At 39.7% G+C, this 19,229-nt stretch overlaps 1 protein-coding gene across 1 annotated transcript; it reads right to left on the bottom strand.

The window, feature by feature from the left end:
* Positions 1-2,712: 2,712 nt before the first annotated feature.
* Positions 2,713-17,591, bottom strand: LOC123878321 (mannosyl-oligosaccharide glucosidase). The gene is made up of 16 exons (XM_045925491.1): positions 17,250-17,591; positions 16,345-16,496; positions 15,641-15,818; positions 14,960-15,116; positions 14,150-14,298; positions 13,349-13,536; positions 12,681-12,836; positions 11,985-12,133; positions 11,622-11,794; positions 10,275-10,405; positions 8,850-8,960; positions 8,036-8,124; positions 7,053-7,172; positions 6,044-6,161; positions 4,358-4,548; positions 2,713-3,002 (listed from the first exon to the last, which is right to left on the bottom strand). The coding sequence occupies exons 1-16, from the start codon at positions 17,469-17,471 to the stop codon at positions 2,866-2,868; spliced, it is 2,421 nt and encodes an 806-aa protein (XP_045781447.1). The 5' UTR covers positions 17,472-17,591; the 3' UTR covers positions 2,713-2,865.
* Positions 17,592-19,229: the final 1,638 nt, after the last annotated feature.

The following is a 19,229-nucleotide window of genomic DNA, read 5'->3' as shown; positions in this document are numbered from 1 at the left end:
CAATTAACACGTTGCTAAGTAACTCATCGAATATCGACAGATTACAGATAAGATTGATAGGTTAGAGATTATGTGCAAATGAATTACAGTAGTCGTCAGGATATATCGACATTTAGAAAGAGATTTCGGCTTCGTAGAGCGTTGTCTCTGTCACTCATACCTATGTGACGTTTTGTCGGTCTCAACGACAGAGACAACTCTCTACGAAACCGCTATCTCTTTCTAAAGGTCGATGTACAATATTTCCTGTCGGGTACTGTAACCACATTGTATTGCCATCGGTCTTTAGCTCCGAGTTTACCTAATGTATATTATTACACTGACCTTTGACCTGACTGAAAAAAAAAACTTTACTTTTATCTTTAGGAAGGGTTGTAAGATACCTTAAACATCCCCAAATCATAACCCTTAAAAAATATGAACTGCATTTATTTTTACTCTAGCAAATCTAAAAACGTAATTTACCTCTTATAATAAGATTTCGTTTATTACCCGAGACTTCATATTTCATATTAACATGCCTAGTTTAGCTACCTATCTAGTTTTTTTTTTCTTCTCGTCTGGCTTTACAAAGATAAGCCAATGTCAAGTTTGTAGTTATTTGTATCAAGTTAGTTAAACTATACAAGTATGGACCCCGTCTGTGCCGGCGCTCGCCGACACACGCACGGCACCCCCTTAGAGCGCTTTCCAGTCAGTTTTAATAAAAAAAAACCACTCCAAAACGGCAGAGCACGCCCGCCAGCTAACACCAACACAGACGAAGTCCACCTATCTATTGTTCAAGTATTTCTAAACTGAACCTCTACACAGTCTACTTTTTTTAAATTTCTTTTTTTTTTTTTAAATAAGTAGGTTAGGTAGGTACTAATAACTTAGTAACATTACAGAAAAGTTTATGTCAACATATGGATATGAATGACACTAATATTATAAAGGCGAAAGTTTGGCTTGATTTGGCTGAAATTTGGAATGAAGATAGATAATATCCTGGATTAGCACATAGGCTACTTTTTATCCCGGAAAATCCAAGAGCTCCCACGGGATTTCGAAAAACCTAAATCCACGCGGGCGAAGTCGCGGGCATCGGCTAGTCTTTGATAAAGATTTGGTTAGGATTAAAAGTACCGAATTTACAATGAATCAACGGCAGTATACCATATTATAACCAAGTAATAATAATCGTAACAAATTAACCGATTTCTGAAACATCGATAAATAATCATTTTTGTGCAACACTACTATTAGATACATATATGTATTAACAGGGCGCTCTCCGTCACTCGCTTCATACAATCGTAGTTCCAGTTTCATTTGAATATTAAGCAACCAAAGTCCATGAAATTTTGCAGACATATTCTAGAAACCAACCTATATTATGTTATATCTGTGTAAACTAATAACTCATATCAGCATCAGCCTGTGGACTTCCACTGTTGGACATAGGCCTTCCCTAAAGAGCGCCACCACACCCGGTCCTCAGCCTTCCTCATCCAGCCACTTCCCGCCAGCCGCTTTATATCGTCGGTCCATCGTGCTGGAGGGCGTCCCACACTACGCTTGCTTAAACGCGGTCTCGAAAATATATAATTTACAGAAAATTCCCGCGACTCTGCGTGGACTATACTTTCACACCCCGATTTTACCTTCTTTTTTTTTTCTTTAAATCTGGCTTTACTCTGATTAGCCAATGTCAAGTTTGTGATATTTTCAAGTTATTGAATTTATACAAGTATGGACTCCGTCTGCGCCGGCGCCGGCCGACATACGCGCGGCGCCCTTTCAGAGCGCTTCCCAGTCAGTTCCACCACCAAAAAACACCAACTAACACAAAAACCAGCCACTCCTAACAAAAAAAAAAACACTCCAAACAAGCACAGCACGCGCGCCAGCAAACGCCATCGCAGACGAAATCCTTTTACCTTCTTAGGGGTTGAATTTTCAAAAGTCCTTTTTTAGCGGATGTCTACGTCATAATAGCTATTTGCATGCCAAATTTGAGCCTGATCCGTCCAGTAGTTTGAGCTGTGCGTTGATATTTCAGTCATTTAGTCAATCAGTCTGTGAGTTACCTTGTCTGTATGTGATGGTGTTTTGATAGATGGGTTTTAGTTGATGATTATTTTGTTGCACAGTATGCATATAATTGACAGTTAAATTTTGAAAATCATTAGTTTTCAAAAAGGCTCTTCACAGCCACCAATATCTTCCAGAACTAGAGTTTACCTGCTTTCGCTAGATCTCTTTACAATTTATTAATACCCTAGTATTTTACTTATAGATCACGTCCAGCGGTAATGAGAACTGACCGTGCCATGACCGTCACAGGCGCGGTTTTAAGACATGATCATGATCAATCCATCACCAGCCCACTATTGAGCACGATGATGGCAAAATCCTCTCATAAATGATAGCATTATGCGTCACGAAAGTTAAAAAACCGGCCAAAAGCGAGTCAGACTCGCGCACTGAGGGTTCCGTACTCGAGTATTTTTTCACGGCACGATAAATCAAAAACTATTATACATAAAAATAAATAAAAATCTGTTTTAAAATGTACAAGTAAAGCCCTTTCGTATGATACCCCACTCGGTATAGTTATCTTACTTTGAAAATTGAAACGCATTTTAATTTTTTTTTTAATGATGTAATCACAAATTCAGGGTTTTCAGATTTATTCCTGTACTTGTGCTATAAGACCTACCTACCTGCCAAATTCCATGATTCTAGGTCAACGGGAAGTACCCTATAGGTTTCTTGACGGACAGACAACAAAGTGATCCTATAAGGGTTCCGTTTTTCTTTTAGAGGTACGGAAGCCTAAAAATTGACGTACAGTTTCAACTTTGATGACGCGTGCTGCGTTTAATAGTCGTCCGCCATTATGAGTACTACGAGTGCAGTCCAGCCGGTGAAGGGCTTGCACCCACTACCGCGACCATCTTCCCCGGAATACTGTTCGTAGAGGTAGCCGGTTCTTTTGTATTCTGATAGGATATTACCTGGGAAAAAAGAAATATTTATTCAGAAGAGAGAGGAGGCGAGAAATGTAAAGATGCGCGAGCGCAGTAAGCGCGATATTTCTTGATAGAAATAGAAATCTTATAGGCAAGCGCGCTCCATCTTAGGCTGCATCATCACTTGCCTGCAGGTCTGATTGCAGTAAGGCGCTAAGTAAAGACTTATTTTTTTTTGTTTATAGAAACAAAAAAAAAAGTTTTTTTTTTTTAAATAGAAACAAAATTAAAGTATAAGTATGTAATTGCAGTACCGCTCATGCTGGAACGAATCTAATCTACGATTTTTTAAATAATTATATCTAATCTTCGATTGTATGATATGCTTTTTTTTAAATAAAAAGCATAAAAATATAGTACAAACTACAGCAAGACAAGCAATTAACAATGAAGCACGAGCGGAGCGAGCGCGATATTTTTTTTACGGAATATCATTAAGTCATCAAAGTCATTATTTTATACAAACAAATTGGAGAAATTAATAGAAAACAATGCCTTTTGGTAATTTTACAGAATTACAAAATAAGAAAGCGTGAAAATGTTAGGACACTTTATTGAACCAATTGTTTTTCAAACAGTCGTTATTTTTTTTATTGGTTGTTTGGGGTACTTACGCACTACATTGTCCTTGAGCGCCGTGTAAAGAGCGAGCGCGCGTTCCTTGTGGGGTCCTCTCACACTGGAGTAGTGTTTGAGCGCGGAGAGAGCGAGATAGTTGATGTTGATCCACACTTGCCCGCGCCAGTACGAAGGGGCGTGCTCATTGGTTATGTTTTCCTAGTAACCTATTCCTTGTTTTTCAGTTTCTCTTAATTGTTTGGGATACTTACGCACTACGTTGTCCTTGAGCGCCGCGTAAAGAGCGAGCGCGCGTTCCTTGTGGGGTCCTCTCACACTGGAGTAGTGTTTGAGCGCGGAGAGAGCGAGATAGTTGATGTTGATCCACACTTGCCCGCGCCAGTACGGCGGATCAGCTCAACATTACTTGGCTTCTTAGAGGTCATGTGCCCCTAGTAAGCTTCCTTCACCAAGAACCAATAATCACCAACAAAACAGAAGAATCGAAGCCGACGCAGACTAACATTGAAATTATGTTTTCTTAGTAACTCCTTTTTTCAGAGTTTTCCTTGGTTGTTTTTTTTTTATAAAGAATAGTGAGCAGGCGGGGCACCTGATGTTAAGTGATTACCGTCGCCCGTGAACATTTGCAGCACCAAAGGTACCGCCGATGCGTTGCCGGCCTGTCAGGAATTTGTTGGTCTGCCCCTTGAATAACCCCATGTTGTAATCTAGTGGGAACACCGCTGATACCTAGTGGGAATAATTTTTGGGGTACTTACGCACTACGTTGTCCTTGAGCGCCGTGTAAAGAGCGAGCGCGCGTTCCTTGTGGGGTCCTCTCACACTGGAGTAGTGTTTGAGCGCAGAGAGAGCGAGATAGTTGATGTTGATCCACACTTGCCCGCGCCAGTACGGCGGGTCGTGTTCTGTGTTGCGCTTCATATACAGCGGGGACAGCTTTGATAGGGATCTGTAAACAAGTGTAAATTAAAAATGTATAACACCCCCGACAAGTGAAGGTTACAGTAACTAGAAAAGAGCTGATAACTTTCAAACGGCTGAACCGATTTTCTTGGATTATAGCTAAGAACACTCTCGATCAAGCCACCTTTCAAACAAAAAAAACTAAATTAAAATCGGTTCATTAGCTTAGGAGCTACGATGCCACAGACAGATACACAGATACACACGTCGAACTTATAACACCCCTCTTTTTGGATCGGGGGTTAAAAACCGGCCAAGTGCGAGTCGGACTCGCGCACCGATTCAAAATTCAAAATTGTTTATTTTTAACCCCCGACCCAAAAAGAGGGGTGTTATAAGTTTGACGTGTGTATCTGTGTATCTGTCTGTGGCATCGTAGCGCCTAAACGAATGAACCGATTTTAATTTAGTTTTTTTTGTTTGAAAGGTGGCTTGATCGAGAGTGTTCTTAGCTATAATCCAAAAAAATTGGTGCAGGCGTTTAAGAGTTATCAGCTCTTTTCTAGTTTTCTTGTATAAAAGAAGGTTACATAACCGTTAGGTTCATAATATTATGTCAATTGACAATTAATGTCAAGCTGTCGAGATGGACGTTGCCTTGATACATAATTATTTATTTGAAAATGAAGTTTTGGAAAACTCAGATACTTTGGATCGTAGGCGCGGAATAGTCCAAGAAAATCGGTTCAGCCGTTTGGAAGTTATCAGCTCTTTTCTAGTTACTGTAACCTTCACTTGTCGGGGGTGTTATAAATTTTTAATTTACACTTGTCGGTAACTTTGTTAACAATCATCTGTAGGAGGTTGGAGTCTTCTTTTAGAGGTAGGAGAACTACCTCTGTGTCAGAAGACACCGCTCTTCCATATTTGTTCATGAACACATTTTTTTTATGTTACCACAAATTCACGCTTTTGAGGTACGAAACCCTTAAAACAGCTATTTGCTAGTCGGACCTCACTCCTTTTAGGGTTCCTTTTGCATGTATGGGAACCCCTCTGAAAACTGAAATGGATCAAAACTCTCCAGAATGCTATCTCATTCGAAAATAAACAACTCAAATATACATACAGATAAGTTATAACAAAACAGACAGACATTTCTTCATAAGATTCGAACATTTAACGTATTTTGTGATATTAGAATTATAAAAAACTAGCTGATGCCCGCGACATCGTTCGCGTGGATGTAGGTTTTTTAAAATTACCGTGGGAACTCTTTGATTTTCCGGGATAAAAAGTAGCCTATGTGCTAATCCAGGGTATAATCTATCTCCATTCTAAATTTCAGCCCAATCCGTCCAGTAGTTATTGCGTGAAGGAGTAACAAACATACACACACACACACACACACATACAAACTTTCTCCTTTATAATATTAGTGTGATACATACAGATAAGTTATAACAAAACAGACAGACATTTCTACATAAAATTCGAACATTTACCATATTTTGTGATACTATATAGTGAAAAATACTCACCTCAAGCCATAGGGTGACCATAATAAGTCAGGTTTGTCCAACATTTCTAGTATTTTCCCCAGTTTCTCGCTCTCAGGCTGCAGAACTTTGAGGAGCATGGGGAACAAGGATACATAGCCTGTGGAGAAAACTAAATCATAAAAAGATTGTACTTGATTCTAATCAAAATACATACAAGGTAAATTAAAAATTTATAACACCCCCAACAAGTGAAGGTTACAGTAACTAGAAAAGAGCTGATAACTTTCAAACGGCTGAACCGATTTTCTTGGACTATTCCGCGCCTACGATCCAAAGTATCTGAGTTTTCCAAAACATCATTTTCAAATAAATAATTATGTATCTAGGAAACGTCCATCTTGACAGCTTGACATTAATTGTCAATTGACATAATATTATGAACCTAACGGTTATCTAACCTTCTTTTCTACAAGAAAACTAGAAAATAGCTGATAACTTTTAAACGGCTGAACCAATTTTTTTGGATTATATGCCAATAGATGCCACAGACAGATACACAGATACACACGTCAAACTTATAACACCACTCTTTTTGGGTCGCGGGTTGAAAAAAGAAAAAAGTCTCAAAGGCGGCGGCGTAAAACTGTGCCGTGTGAAAGTCCCTACAAGAAACCAGCAGTGAACGTCTATCGGACGATGACTGATAATGGATAAATGATGATAATAGCGGACGATGATGATGGATGATGGATGATGAGGATAATGGATGATGATGGATGATGAGGATGATGGATGATGGATGATGAGGATAATGGATGATGATGGATGATGAGGATGATGGATGATGGATGATGAGGATAATGGATGATGATGGATGATGAGGATGATGGATGATGAGGATGATGGATGATGAGGATGATGGATGATGAGGATAATGTATGATGATGATAATAGATGATGATGATGATGGATAGTGATGAGCCTTCCCGGATTGAGCTTCTAGTGAAAGGAGAAAGTACCAGGGCGCTATAAAACGTAGAGGCCTCACCGAAAGCAGAGGTGACTAGGCGCGGTTGCGGCGCTATGGTCACGCTTCGAACCAATCTGGATCCCTCTTGCTGGTTCTTATTCGGCTGTCGGACGAATCGGACCCCGTCTGTATGTAAACCTAGCAAAGAATAATTTTACTGTTTTTTTTTTTCTTTCGTCTGGCTTTACACTGATTAGCCAATGTCAAGTTTGTAGTTATTTACAAGTTAGGGAAATTATATGTATAAGTATGGACTCAGTCTGTGCCGGCGCCCGCCGACATACGCGCGGCGCCCCTTTAGAGCGCTTCCCAGTCAGTTCCACCACCAATAAACACCAGCAGAACACAAAAACCGGCCACTTCCAACAAAAAAACACTCCAAAAAGGCACAACACGCGCGCCAGCAAACGCCACCACAGACGAAGTCAATTTTACTGTTACATTTTCAAAAAATCGGTCAAGTGCGAGTCAGACTCGCGAACTGAGGGTTCCGTACTCGGACACATTTTTTTTTTAATGATGTAACCACAAATTTGCGGTTTTCAGATTTATTCCTGTATCCGTGCTATAAGACACCTACCTACCTGCCAAATTTCATGATTCTAGGACAACGGGAAGTACCCTATAGTTTTCTTGACGGACAGACAGACAGACAGACAACAAAGTGATCCTATAAGGGTTCCGTTTTTCCTTTTGAGGTACGGAACCCTAAAAATCGGTTAAGTGCGAGTCGGACTCGCACACGAAGGGTTCCGTACCATCGTACAAAAATTACACTTAATTTTTTTAATTTTCATGGCGGCCATTTTGAATTTTTTTTTATTTGTTGTTATAGCGGCAATAGAAATAAAAATTCTGTAAAAATTTCTACTAACTATTTGGTTCTCGAGATACAAACAGACAGAAGGATGGACGGACAGCAAAGGTTTATAGTATTAGGTCCCAGAAGCATCTTTCGGGTTACGGAACCCTAAAAATCTTAGAAGAGATAAAAATCTTACCATAGTCGGCATAAGTATGCGTGTGAGGAGACCAGTGGAGTTCGTTCAGAAGATCTTCATTGCCTAACTGGTCCCTTGTTGATTCGAACCTGACGGAAGCGAAAACTAAATTACTCTAAATTGGACTTTAAAACAAGAAGCTTTTGGTCCATTTTCCTTTGATACGACAAAAAACGAAAACTATAAAACGTGTGTGTGTGTGTTTGTTACTCCTTCACGCAAAAACTACTGAATGGATTTGGCTGAAATTAGTTATTCATAAATTAGCTAGTTAGTCATAAATTAGGCTAGTACGATCTAGCCTAATTTATGACTAACTAGCTAATTTATGAAGTACAAGTGAGTAACTTATTGGAACTTATAATAAGGAAAAAACCGGCCAAGTGCGAGTCAGACTCGCGCACTAAAGGTTCTGTACTCCGGTTTTTTCCAACATTTTGCACGATAAATCAAAAACTGTTACACATAAAAATAAATAAAAATCTGTTTTAGAATGTAAATGTAAAGGCTTTTCATATGATACCCCACTTGGTATAGTTATCTTACTTTGAATATTGAAACACATTTTAATTTTTTTTAAACCACAATTTCGCGGTTTTTTTAGATTTATTCCTGTACTTGTGCTATAAGATCTACCTATCTACCAAATTTCATGATTCTAGATCAATAAGAAGTGCCCCATAGGTTTCTTGACAGACACAGCAGACAGACAGACAGATAAACAGACAACAAAGTGATCCTATAGGGGTTGCGTTTATCCTTTTGAGGTACGGAACCCTAAAAATGGAGACGTCTCCATTCTATTTGTACTTACTTTTCCGAATCCAGCTCGAGAACTTGGGCTATAGTGGCAATGGCATCTGCGGCCGCGTACATCCAGCAGCGAAGGTCCACGTGCCGTTCTATATCTGAAGGATGGGAGGCTCTGGAAATAATGGTCATTGTTGAACTCATTGAAACAGGAGGAAGGAGACGTTGAATTCAAATTCAAAATGTTTTTATTCAATTAAACTTTAAGAGGGGTCTCTCCGTCACTCGCTTCATACAAACGTAGTTCCAATTTCATTTGAATATTAAGCAACCAAAGTCCATGAAATGCAGACATATTCTAGAAACTAATATCTATGTCTGTGGTTTTCCAGATTTCTGTTAAAATATTCGGTTTCAAAGTTACACAGTCTTAAAAATTCACATACAAATCTTTGAGCCCCTGTAATTTTAAAACTACATATTTTTAGAAAAATCTAAAACACCACAGACACAGATATTAGTTTCTAAAATATGTCTGCAAAATTTCATGGACTTTGGTTGCTTAATATTCAAATGAAATCGGAACTACGATTGTATGGAGCAAGTGACGGAGAGAGCCCTGTTAACAAGTGCTTTTGAATCGTCAAAAAAATCTACCACTGGTTCGGAATGCCGTTCCTACCGAGAAGAACCAGCAAGAAACTCGGCGGTTGCTCTTATCAAGTACATATTCAATTTACAATAACATGCCTAGTGCCTAGTGTATACAAGCAATTGCAGCGCCGTGTATTGCTCCGACCGCCGTGTGTTGGTCCGACCAGATCAGAAAAGCGGTCGACACACCCTTCTGTAATGCCTCTTACAGAGAAAACCGGCCAAGTGCGCGTCAGAATCGCTAATGCTGTACCAAATTTCGTCAAAATCGGTTAAACTGTTTGGCCGTGAAAGCTAGCAAACAGACCGACACACTTTCGCATCTATACTAATATATAAAATTGAAGTGTCTGTCTGTAATTTCGAAATAACTACCTCATATTAAGCTCATAGGGTTATTTGAACGATACCATAACTGAATTACCCGGTTTTAAAATTTTTGTCAGTCTGTCTGTCTGTCTGTTTGAAAAGGCTAATCTTTGGAACGGCTGAACCGATTTTGACGGGATTTATACAGACAAATAGAGGATTCACCAGGCGTAACATAGGCTACTTTTTTAACCGACTTTTAAAAAAGGAGTTGTGTTTTTCTACCTATGTACATCGAAATCTCCGAGATTTCTGAACCGATTTGCGTCATTTCTTTTTTAATCGATAGAGGAACTTTGCGACATAGTTTCATAAAAAAATTGGATTCCAACTCCTCAATCCTGATGCTGCAGGGGATCTGACCAATCCACGGGGGCGAAGCTGCGGGCATCAGCTAGTCTATAATATTAGTATGGATAATAATTAGCTGCACATACTGGAAACATGAGGAGCTGAAGAAACTTACCTGGGATAGTCATCAAGTCCTGAAGTCAAGGTTTTAGGGTTCAATTGGACTCCATCGTCCTCTCTTCCTCTCCATCTATATGACATAGGCTCTTCACCCTTTTGCGTTGATTGAAACCATTGATACCACGCCTGTAAGGAAAGATTTGTTTGAGAACTCCTCGAAGTTTTGTTATCCTGGTACTTCCGTTTTAAGCTTTGACCTCCTAAAGCTACCACCCTCCCTCTTTTTTAACCTCCTTCTGTAACTTCTAAAATAAGAGAATGATAACACTAAAAAAAATATATGATGTACATTACCATGCAAACTTCCACCGAAAATTGGTTTGAACGAGATCTAGTAAGTAGTTTTTTTTTAATACGTCATAAAAAATTAAAATATGTTTAAATTTTCAAAGTAAGATAACTATACCAAGTGGGGTATCATATGAAAGGGCTTTACCTGTATGTTCTAAAACAGATTTTTATTCATTTTTATGCGTGATAGTTTTTGATTCATCGTGCAAAATATCGGAAAATTACCCGAGTACGGAACTCGTACTTGGCCGGTTTTTTATTCATCCCGCCCTTTTTGCCACTGACCTCTATCTCTCTTTCAATGTAGAGAAGTTAATATAGCGCTCTCTCTGTTACATAATCCCATAGAAATGACAAAGACAACAAGTGTAAATTAAAAATTTTCAACACCCTCGACAAGTGAAGGTTACAGTAACTAAAAAAGAGCTGATAACTTTCAAACGGCTGAACCGATTTTCTTGAACTATTCCGCGCCTACGATCCAAAGTATCTGAGTTTTCCAAAACATCATTGATATCATAGCTAACATCATAGCTTGACATTTTGTCAATTGATACTTGAATATTATAAACCTAAGGGTTTATCTAACCTTCTTTTCTACAAGAAAACTAGAAAAGAGCTGATAACTTTTAAACGGCTGAACCAATTTTTTTGGATTACTAAGAACACTCTCGATCAAGCGACCTTTCAAACAAAAAAAAGTAAATTAAAATCGGTACATTCGTTTAGGCGCTACAATGCCACAGACAGATACACAGATACACAGACACAAAGATACACAGATACACACGTCAAACTTACAACACCCCTCTTTTTGGGTCGGGGGTTAAAAATAACAATGTTTTTCGTTCTAACTTGTTTCCGTGGATTAGAGTAGTACGGGAAATATAAGGTCGAATGTGATTAATTAGTCACTCAAAATGGTTAACGCCCACCAAGCTTTTTGTCTTCGTCATTTGTATTGGAATACGTAACGGAGAGAGCACTATACTAACTACTACTAAATAAAATAAACTCAATGAAGTCTTTAATTAATGGCAAAAAATATGACCTGTAATCTAGGAAACATCCTATCCAAAGTCTTCCGATGTGGCGAATCTATCTTGAACATGTGTGGCTTGGCTTTGACCAGGCGAGCGATTGTTATGAGCAGCATAGGTGGGTTGGCAGCCGCGTTGCTTTGTACTACGAACTCTTTGGGAACTCTTGCTAACGCCTCCGCTCCTGGTACATGGAAGAGAATAAATTGAATCCTAAATCCTATTCATTCCTTATTCAAATACCAGAGTCTAGAGTTCAGAGTTCTGCGTTCCGCGTTCACTACAGTACATAATATACGATGCGTTTAATTTTAGTCAGTTTTAGACAACGGAATGCTTGGAGGACTTTGAAGGGACTTAGGGAATATCATTACCTAGTATTTGCTCCCGTGGAATCCAACCCTCAACGTTGATGAGATCAAGCCAGTGGGCTGCGATGTCAAGTTGTATTTCTGGTGACCACCGTCCAATGAGTAGACCGTGGAACCCTTCGTCCCAGAGGAAACCCCGGGGAAAGAAGGATCTAAAAAACAAAATATTTGAAAACATTAGTTTTAGATATATCTGTTCAGCACACCACAGAGTCCCATCCTAGCAAATTGATTAATTACCTATTACTACCACCGGATCACCGGCCTGTCCGCAGATTTGCTGTAGGGCTGAGATCTGAGCGATCAGCGAAGCCAATCGAGCGGGACGAGGACAACGCTATATACCTACGTAAGTAACATCAGTGAGAGAGTCATGATCAACCCATTTCCGCCCCACTACTGAGTACGGGTCTCCTCTCAGAATGAGAAGGGTTTAGGCCATAGTCTGCCACGCTGGCCCAATGCGGATTGGCAGACTTCACACACCTTTGAGAACTCTCAGGCATGCAGGTTTCCTCACGATGTTTTCCTTCACCGTTAAAGCAAGTGATATTTAATTGCTTAAAACGCACATAACTGAAAAGTTAGTGGTGCGTGCCCGGGATCGAACCCCCGACCTCCGATTAGGAGGCGGACGTTCTAACCACTAGGCTACGTACTAACGTACAAAACTAACGTACGTTTCCGAGGATTTCTCACCTGCTAGGCACAGCAGTGTACAAAGGCGCCTTCCAATAAGGCACAGGCTCTTTAGTATACTGTGACTGCACCCGACTTGCGCCATAGAAGTAGCCGATACCTCCTATCATGTTCGACATAGCCGCTTTTGCTATCGCCACATCCTCTTCTGAGTAGCTGTAACAAATTGATCTCCTTATTATTTATGGACTCCTGGTACTATTTGGTAAATCCCAGTCAACGTATAAGACTCTTTCCCCCTCTCTCGTCTGACTACAAAGATTAGCCAATGTCAAGTTTGTAGTTATTTGTAACAAGTTAGTTAAACTATACAAGTATGGACCCCGTCTGTGCCGGCGCTCGCCGACACACGCACGGCACCCCCTTAGAGCGCTTTCCAGTCAGTTTTAACAAAAAAAAAAACACTCCAAAAAGACAGAGCACGCCCGCCAGCTAACACCAACACAGACGAAGTCTTACTTATGGAGACTTTTTTCCCCATGCTTTATTCATGGGGTAGGGGATTCAACGAAAACCCGACGAAATTATCGATTTTTATTACTTTTACTTGCAGAAAACATTATTTAGAACCCTGTCCCCAAAATAAAGCACAAGGCCTTAGATAAGGGTTTTTAGGGGTGTTTGGACTAACTTCTTCCTCTTTATGAAGTGTTTTGATCACAACTTACCCCTTTTCCAGTAATCCAAACTTCTCCTCAAACTTCTCATCAAATTCCTTTGTCAAGTTTTCCATAGTCTCCGTGTATTCATCCCCCTTTATAGGGGGTGTTGGAAAATCTTCGGTTGTGTACACCACGTCTAATACAAAGGGTGTTTCCACTAACAATTGTATGGGGACGAAGTTTACTTCCTTGCCCTAAAAAAAACCATTTTTTTTTTTCTCTCTCCTCTGGCTTTACAAAGATTAGCCAATGTCAAGTTTGTAGTTATTTACAAGTTGGGGTAACTATATAAGTATGGATGTATTTAAGTATGGACTTCGTGAGTGCCGGCGCTCGCCGACACACGCGCGTCGCCCCTTTAGAGCGCTTCTCAGTCAGTTCCACCACCAAAAACACCGGTAAAACACAAAACCCGGCCATTTTTAACAAAAAAAAATTGGTTGTCTGTAAAGTCGGTTTACTGACGATAGTTGAACGTGACAACAAAGGCCGATTGTGCTTCTTTGTCGCTCGTTCCACGCTCTCGCTTACACTTCAAGCCTTAGATGGAACGCCTCAGAGCGAGGTAACGCCGCATAAGTCATGTTTTTTCATGCGTGCAGCGGGCTCTATCGAATTATAAGACGTTGTCACGTCAATAAATACTCCAAAAAGGCATAGCACGCGCGCCAGCAAACGCCAACACAGACGAAGTCCATGTACAAACTTTATCAATAAGGGCAATTTTACTTTAACGCTAAAGTTTTTCGATTCTCGAAAACTATCAACGTTGGCGAGAAGTAATATCTCGTACTAAAGGTACTGTACCTGTTCTTTGAGTTCTTCGTCTGGTCCCATAACAGCAAGACGGCCGAAGTGTGGATGTTTCTCCACCCTCAACAGAGAATAGAACTTCTCCTTTAGAACATTAAGCCCTGGTACATGCGCCTCGGAAAACGACGAGTGTATTAGTTTACCTGCAAATTATCATCATCATCGTCATCATGATCAACCCATTGCTGGGTCACTACTGAGCACGGACCGCCTCTCAGAATGAGAGTGGCCTTTGTCCATCACGTGGGCCGAGTGGGGAATGGCGGACTTCACACACCTTTAAACCTCACCTTCACCGGGTATCTTTAAAACAAGAGTGAATAGGCACTTTCTAGGTAAACGCGTCCCATCTTAGACCACATCATCACTTTCCATCAGGTGTGATTGTGGTCAAGCGCTTGCTTATAGTGAATAAAAAAAAAAAACCTTTGAGAAAATTATGGAGATGCAGATTTCCTCACGTTGTCAAAAAGATGGTTTTTTTTATAGTCCTGTGGGAACTCTTTATTTTCCAGGATAAAAAGTTGCTACTGTCAATTTTCGGATAGCAAGCTACCTCTGTACCAATTTTCACATACATGAGTTAAACAGATGGGCTTTTAAGAATCCCGTGGGAACTCTTCGATTGTCCGGGATAAAACGTAGCCCATGTCCTTCTCCGGGATATAAGCTAACTCTGTACCTTTCATCAAAATCGGTTAAACTGTTGGACTGTGAAAAGGTAGCAGACAGACAGACAGTGATCCTATAAGGGTTCCATTTTTCTTTTTGAGGTACTGACCCTAAAAAAAAGAGGGTTCTCACCGGAATGTGGTACAAGATGCACTTTGAAGTTGCCCAAAGCTGGTGTGTGCCCCAGTAATGTCCCCCGCTCGGACCACAGGCGTGAGTGTGGCCCTGCACCCAAGGACTCGTCCAACGCGCCGTACCATACCAATACGAAGGGGGTATTCATTTTGCCCTGGAAACAATCACACTAATATTATAAAGGCGAAAGTTTGTGTGTATGTGTGTATGTTTGTTACTCTTTGACGCGAAAACTACTGAACGGATTTGGGTGCAATTTGAAATGGAGATAGATATCCTGGATTAATTGTTAAATTTACAATAATCACACTAATATTATAAAGGCGAAAGTTTGTATGTGTATGTGTGTGTATGTTTGTTACTCCTTCACGTAAAAACTACGGGACGGATTTGGCTGAAATTTGGAATGGAGATAGATAATAAAAAGAAATAGAAAATCAAAGAGTTCCCACGGGATTTCGAAAAACCTAAATCCACGCGGGCGAAGTCGCGGGCATCGGCTAGTACTCCATACTTACTCCATACTATGCAAGCAATTTTAATATGTTTGTAGGAAAGAAAAATACCTTACACAGACTAAGTTAGAGTTTACGTTTTGTCTAGCTACTTGAGTGTAATTCCTACCTTAAGAAAGACATTAAGAAAGAGAAGAAGAATAAGAAAGAAGAAGATACTAACGGAAGCAGTGACATTGATCCGTGCAGTCCAATGCCCCCCATGCTCCCCTCCAGGAGACTTGATGAAGGAGGTGTGTATATTGTGAGGAGGATCAGATATTAGCTGTTCCCCAAAAAACACTCCATCATGCCGGAGCCAGCCATATGAAGGGAGGTTGTCATTTTGTTCACACCAATGTCTGAAATGTAAGAAGGTAAATTCATAAGAGTAAATTAAAAATTTATAACACCCTGACAAGTGAAGGTTACAGTAACTAGAAAAGAACTGATAACTTTCAAACAGCTGAACCAATTTTCTTGGATATAGCTAAGAACACTCTCGATCAAGCCACCTTTCAAACAAAAAAAACTAAATTAAAATCGGTTCATTAATTTAGGCGCTACAATGCCACAGAGAGATACACAGATACACACTTCAAACTTATAACACCCCTCTTTTTGGGTCGGGGGTTAAAAAGGAACCCTTATGGGATCACTTCCTTGTCTGTCTGTGGTAACTGACAAGACAAGGCAATCGAAACCTGTAGGGTACTTCCCGTTGACCTAAAATCATGAAAGGCAGGTAGGTCCTATAGAACAAGAAAAAATCCAAAAACTGTGAATTTGTGATTATGAAAAAATTATGAAAAAATACACAAATACACACATCAAACTTATAACACCCCTCTTTTTGGGTAAGGGGTTAAAAAAGGCCTTAATACACACCTTATTCCTTTATGTGCAGATGCAGCAAGTTCATACCACATCATGCCAAACACTGGTGATCTAGGATCACGGCTCTTAAGCCCAAAGTACACGCCTGGACGGTAGCTGCCCCAGTACCTCTCTGGCACTGCCAACCCTGAATTTTTGACTGCCTGTGAAAAAGGACAGAAAAAATGACAATATGCTGGGACTTTGTCTGTGTTGGTATTAGCTGGCGGGCGTGCTCTGCCTTTTTGGAGTTTTTTTTTTTCTGTAAAAACTGACTGGACAGCGCTCTAAGGGGGTGCCGTGCGTGTGTCGGCGAGCGCCGGCACAGACGGGGTCCATACGTGTATAGTTTAACTACAAATAACTACAAACTTGACATTGGCTAATCATTGTAAAGCCAGATGACAGAGGAAAAAAAAAAGAAAAAGAACAATATTTCAAGATAAGTAACCCTGGCATACTCCCCAGCACAATTTCCATACAACAGTAATTTGATTTTAAGTTTATTCATTATTGAAAAATCCCACAGTAAGTTAGGGGTTATTACCCAACTGTGGCAAAGCCAAAAGGAAGGGTCATGATTTTAACAGTCTATGTATGTATGTGGGTGTGTATGTTTGTATCCAGATTCTGTGTGTTCCACCGTAGCACCTAAACTACTGGACCGATTTTGATGAATGAGGTGTCAATCGATTCGTCGTAAAGGTCCGGGTGACATAGACTGCATTTTATACGAAAAAAATTGACCTAACAGATGTTACATGAAAAAGTGGGAAATGGGGGACGAAGTCGCGGGCATCCTCTAGTATAGTATATGAATTTCCATACAACTATAATTCAAAGTACATCATATTTTACATACATAAACATTAAAACAGGCACCGGCGGGGTACAGAAACTATTAAAATAAGACCTACCTTTTCTTCATCTAGTGGGGTATTCACCCTCGTTTCCAGGTAGCCTAGGGTACCTATATACACTGCTATCATAAAGCACACCACTCCAACACCCGTTTTCCAAATAGATAACAAGTGAAAAGTTCGACTGGCGAAAGAGGATTCACTGCCGCCCGAACTACTACTAGATTCGTTATTATTCCCATGTTTTTGTTGCGTAGTCAATTTTCTGTTTTTAACCATTTCGGTGAACCATTAAAGTTTATTTCCAACACAGAAATGTATACGTTTTCAGTTTAATTTCATGAATTTTTGATAAAATTTAGCGCCGATGTTCGAGTTCGGAAAACGTCAATAAATTTTGACTTTGACGTTTAAAGTTTGACAGCGAACAATAGTGATGTTCCTGTCTATGTCATTTAATTTATCGAATCCATGAAGAATGATAAAATTCTATGAAAATTCTCACCAAATGATGACGATGTTGCTTAATTCAAAAAATTCAAAATATTTTTATTCAATTAAACTTTTACGAGTGCTTTTGAATCGTCAAAATAATCTACCACTGTTTCGGAAAGGTTCCTACCGAGAAGAACCAGCAAGAAATTCGACAATGTTGAATAATGAACGACTTATTAAAGTAAACTTAGATAATTATCAACCTGACGCCTGACACGTCAGGATTACACCTTTAGATTAACCAAGCCTTTGTGGGCGCACTAACAACACTCGACAACAGTGACAATAAATCACTAATGGGTCAAGCTAAGTCTCCAAAGTGAATAGACAGCGCCAACTAACCCTATCTAAGTCAACCTCTACAGCAACTCCCATACTAACCATCAGCTAATCTAGCTATTCGATCTTCGGTCTAACAATAAAGACCGAAATCGTTTATTGAGCAAAAAACATCACTGTTAAACATCAACATCGCGATATTGGTGCTGATTGCGCCAGTTATGGTATGTTATTTTATGGCAGTAGTATTGTAATCGAAATGGACTGTATTATTAAAATTAAAATATTGGTGTAACCATATCTTTACGATACAATGGACAGTTATGTTTGTTTAGTTAAGTATTCATGATTGTATTACAGACTATTATTAACTAGTACTTGAAAGAAGTTTGTTATTAAAAAATTTAAAGTACCTAATTATTTTGATAACATAGTAGTAAGGTAACATGTGTTACACATGAAAAGGATGTGCGTGATTTATCACATGCTACCTGTGAAATGGGCCATCTCTAGTCTCAACTCAACTCACACCGCACACGTTTAAAAATTGACGTGGCTGAACGTTCTTTATCAACAATGATATTATTAATTTAATTAATTCGTATGTAACTAACTACATAAATTACGTACCTAAGTAATTAAAATAATAATATCAATATGGAAAAAGTCTTGTAAAAGTGAGAACAATTTTATTTGCATAACTACCTATTTTTGAATTAAGTAAATAAAACATCAGTTTTTTTTAAATATTAGCCATGCTAATCATGACTAATACTCCCCTTTCCCCTCCAATTAAGCGTAAAGCTTGTGCCAGGAGTGGGTACGACAATAGTGCAACAGGTGGGGTTTGAACCGCCGACCTTTCGGAATTCAGTCCGCTCCTCAACCGTTGAGCTATCGAGGCTCTGAGTTAAACCTAGCTCTCCAAAAAGCTTCTAGTCCTTGGTAGCCTAGTGGGCCTAGTGGTTAATATACGTCAGCCTTCAGGAGGTCTGGGCTTCGATCCGTCTTAATTTTTAAAATTATGAGCGTGTCAAAGTTTCAACAACTAGATAAGTAACTAGGTATCATGAAGAAGTGAACGATTAGTAATTTGGGAATTCATAATTTCTAAATTGTCTCTGGTGTGGTCAGATGAGAGGCTGCGGCCGTTGCTTCTTACCAGTGTTACAACCCTACCGTGCCGCCAAGCGATTTGGTTTGCCAGTACGATGCCGTACCTACTACCTATACAAACCGATAAGGGATTATCCTTCCAAGTAG

This window comes from Maniola jurtina, chromosome 26 (assembly GCF_905333055.1).
Source record: "Maniola jurtina chromosome 26, ilManJurt1.1, whole genome shotgun sequence".
In the NCBI taxonomy this organism is placed as follows: Eukaryota; Metazoa; Arthropoda; class Insecta; order Lepidoptera; family Nymphalidae; genus Maniola; species Maniola jurtina.
Note: the sequence above shows the minus strand (reverse complement) of the source record. Positions and strands in the feature narration are given on the sequence as shown.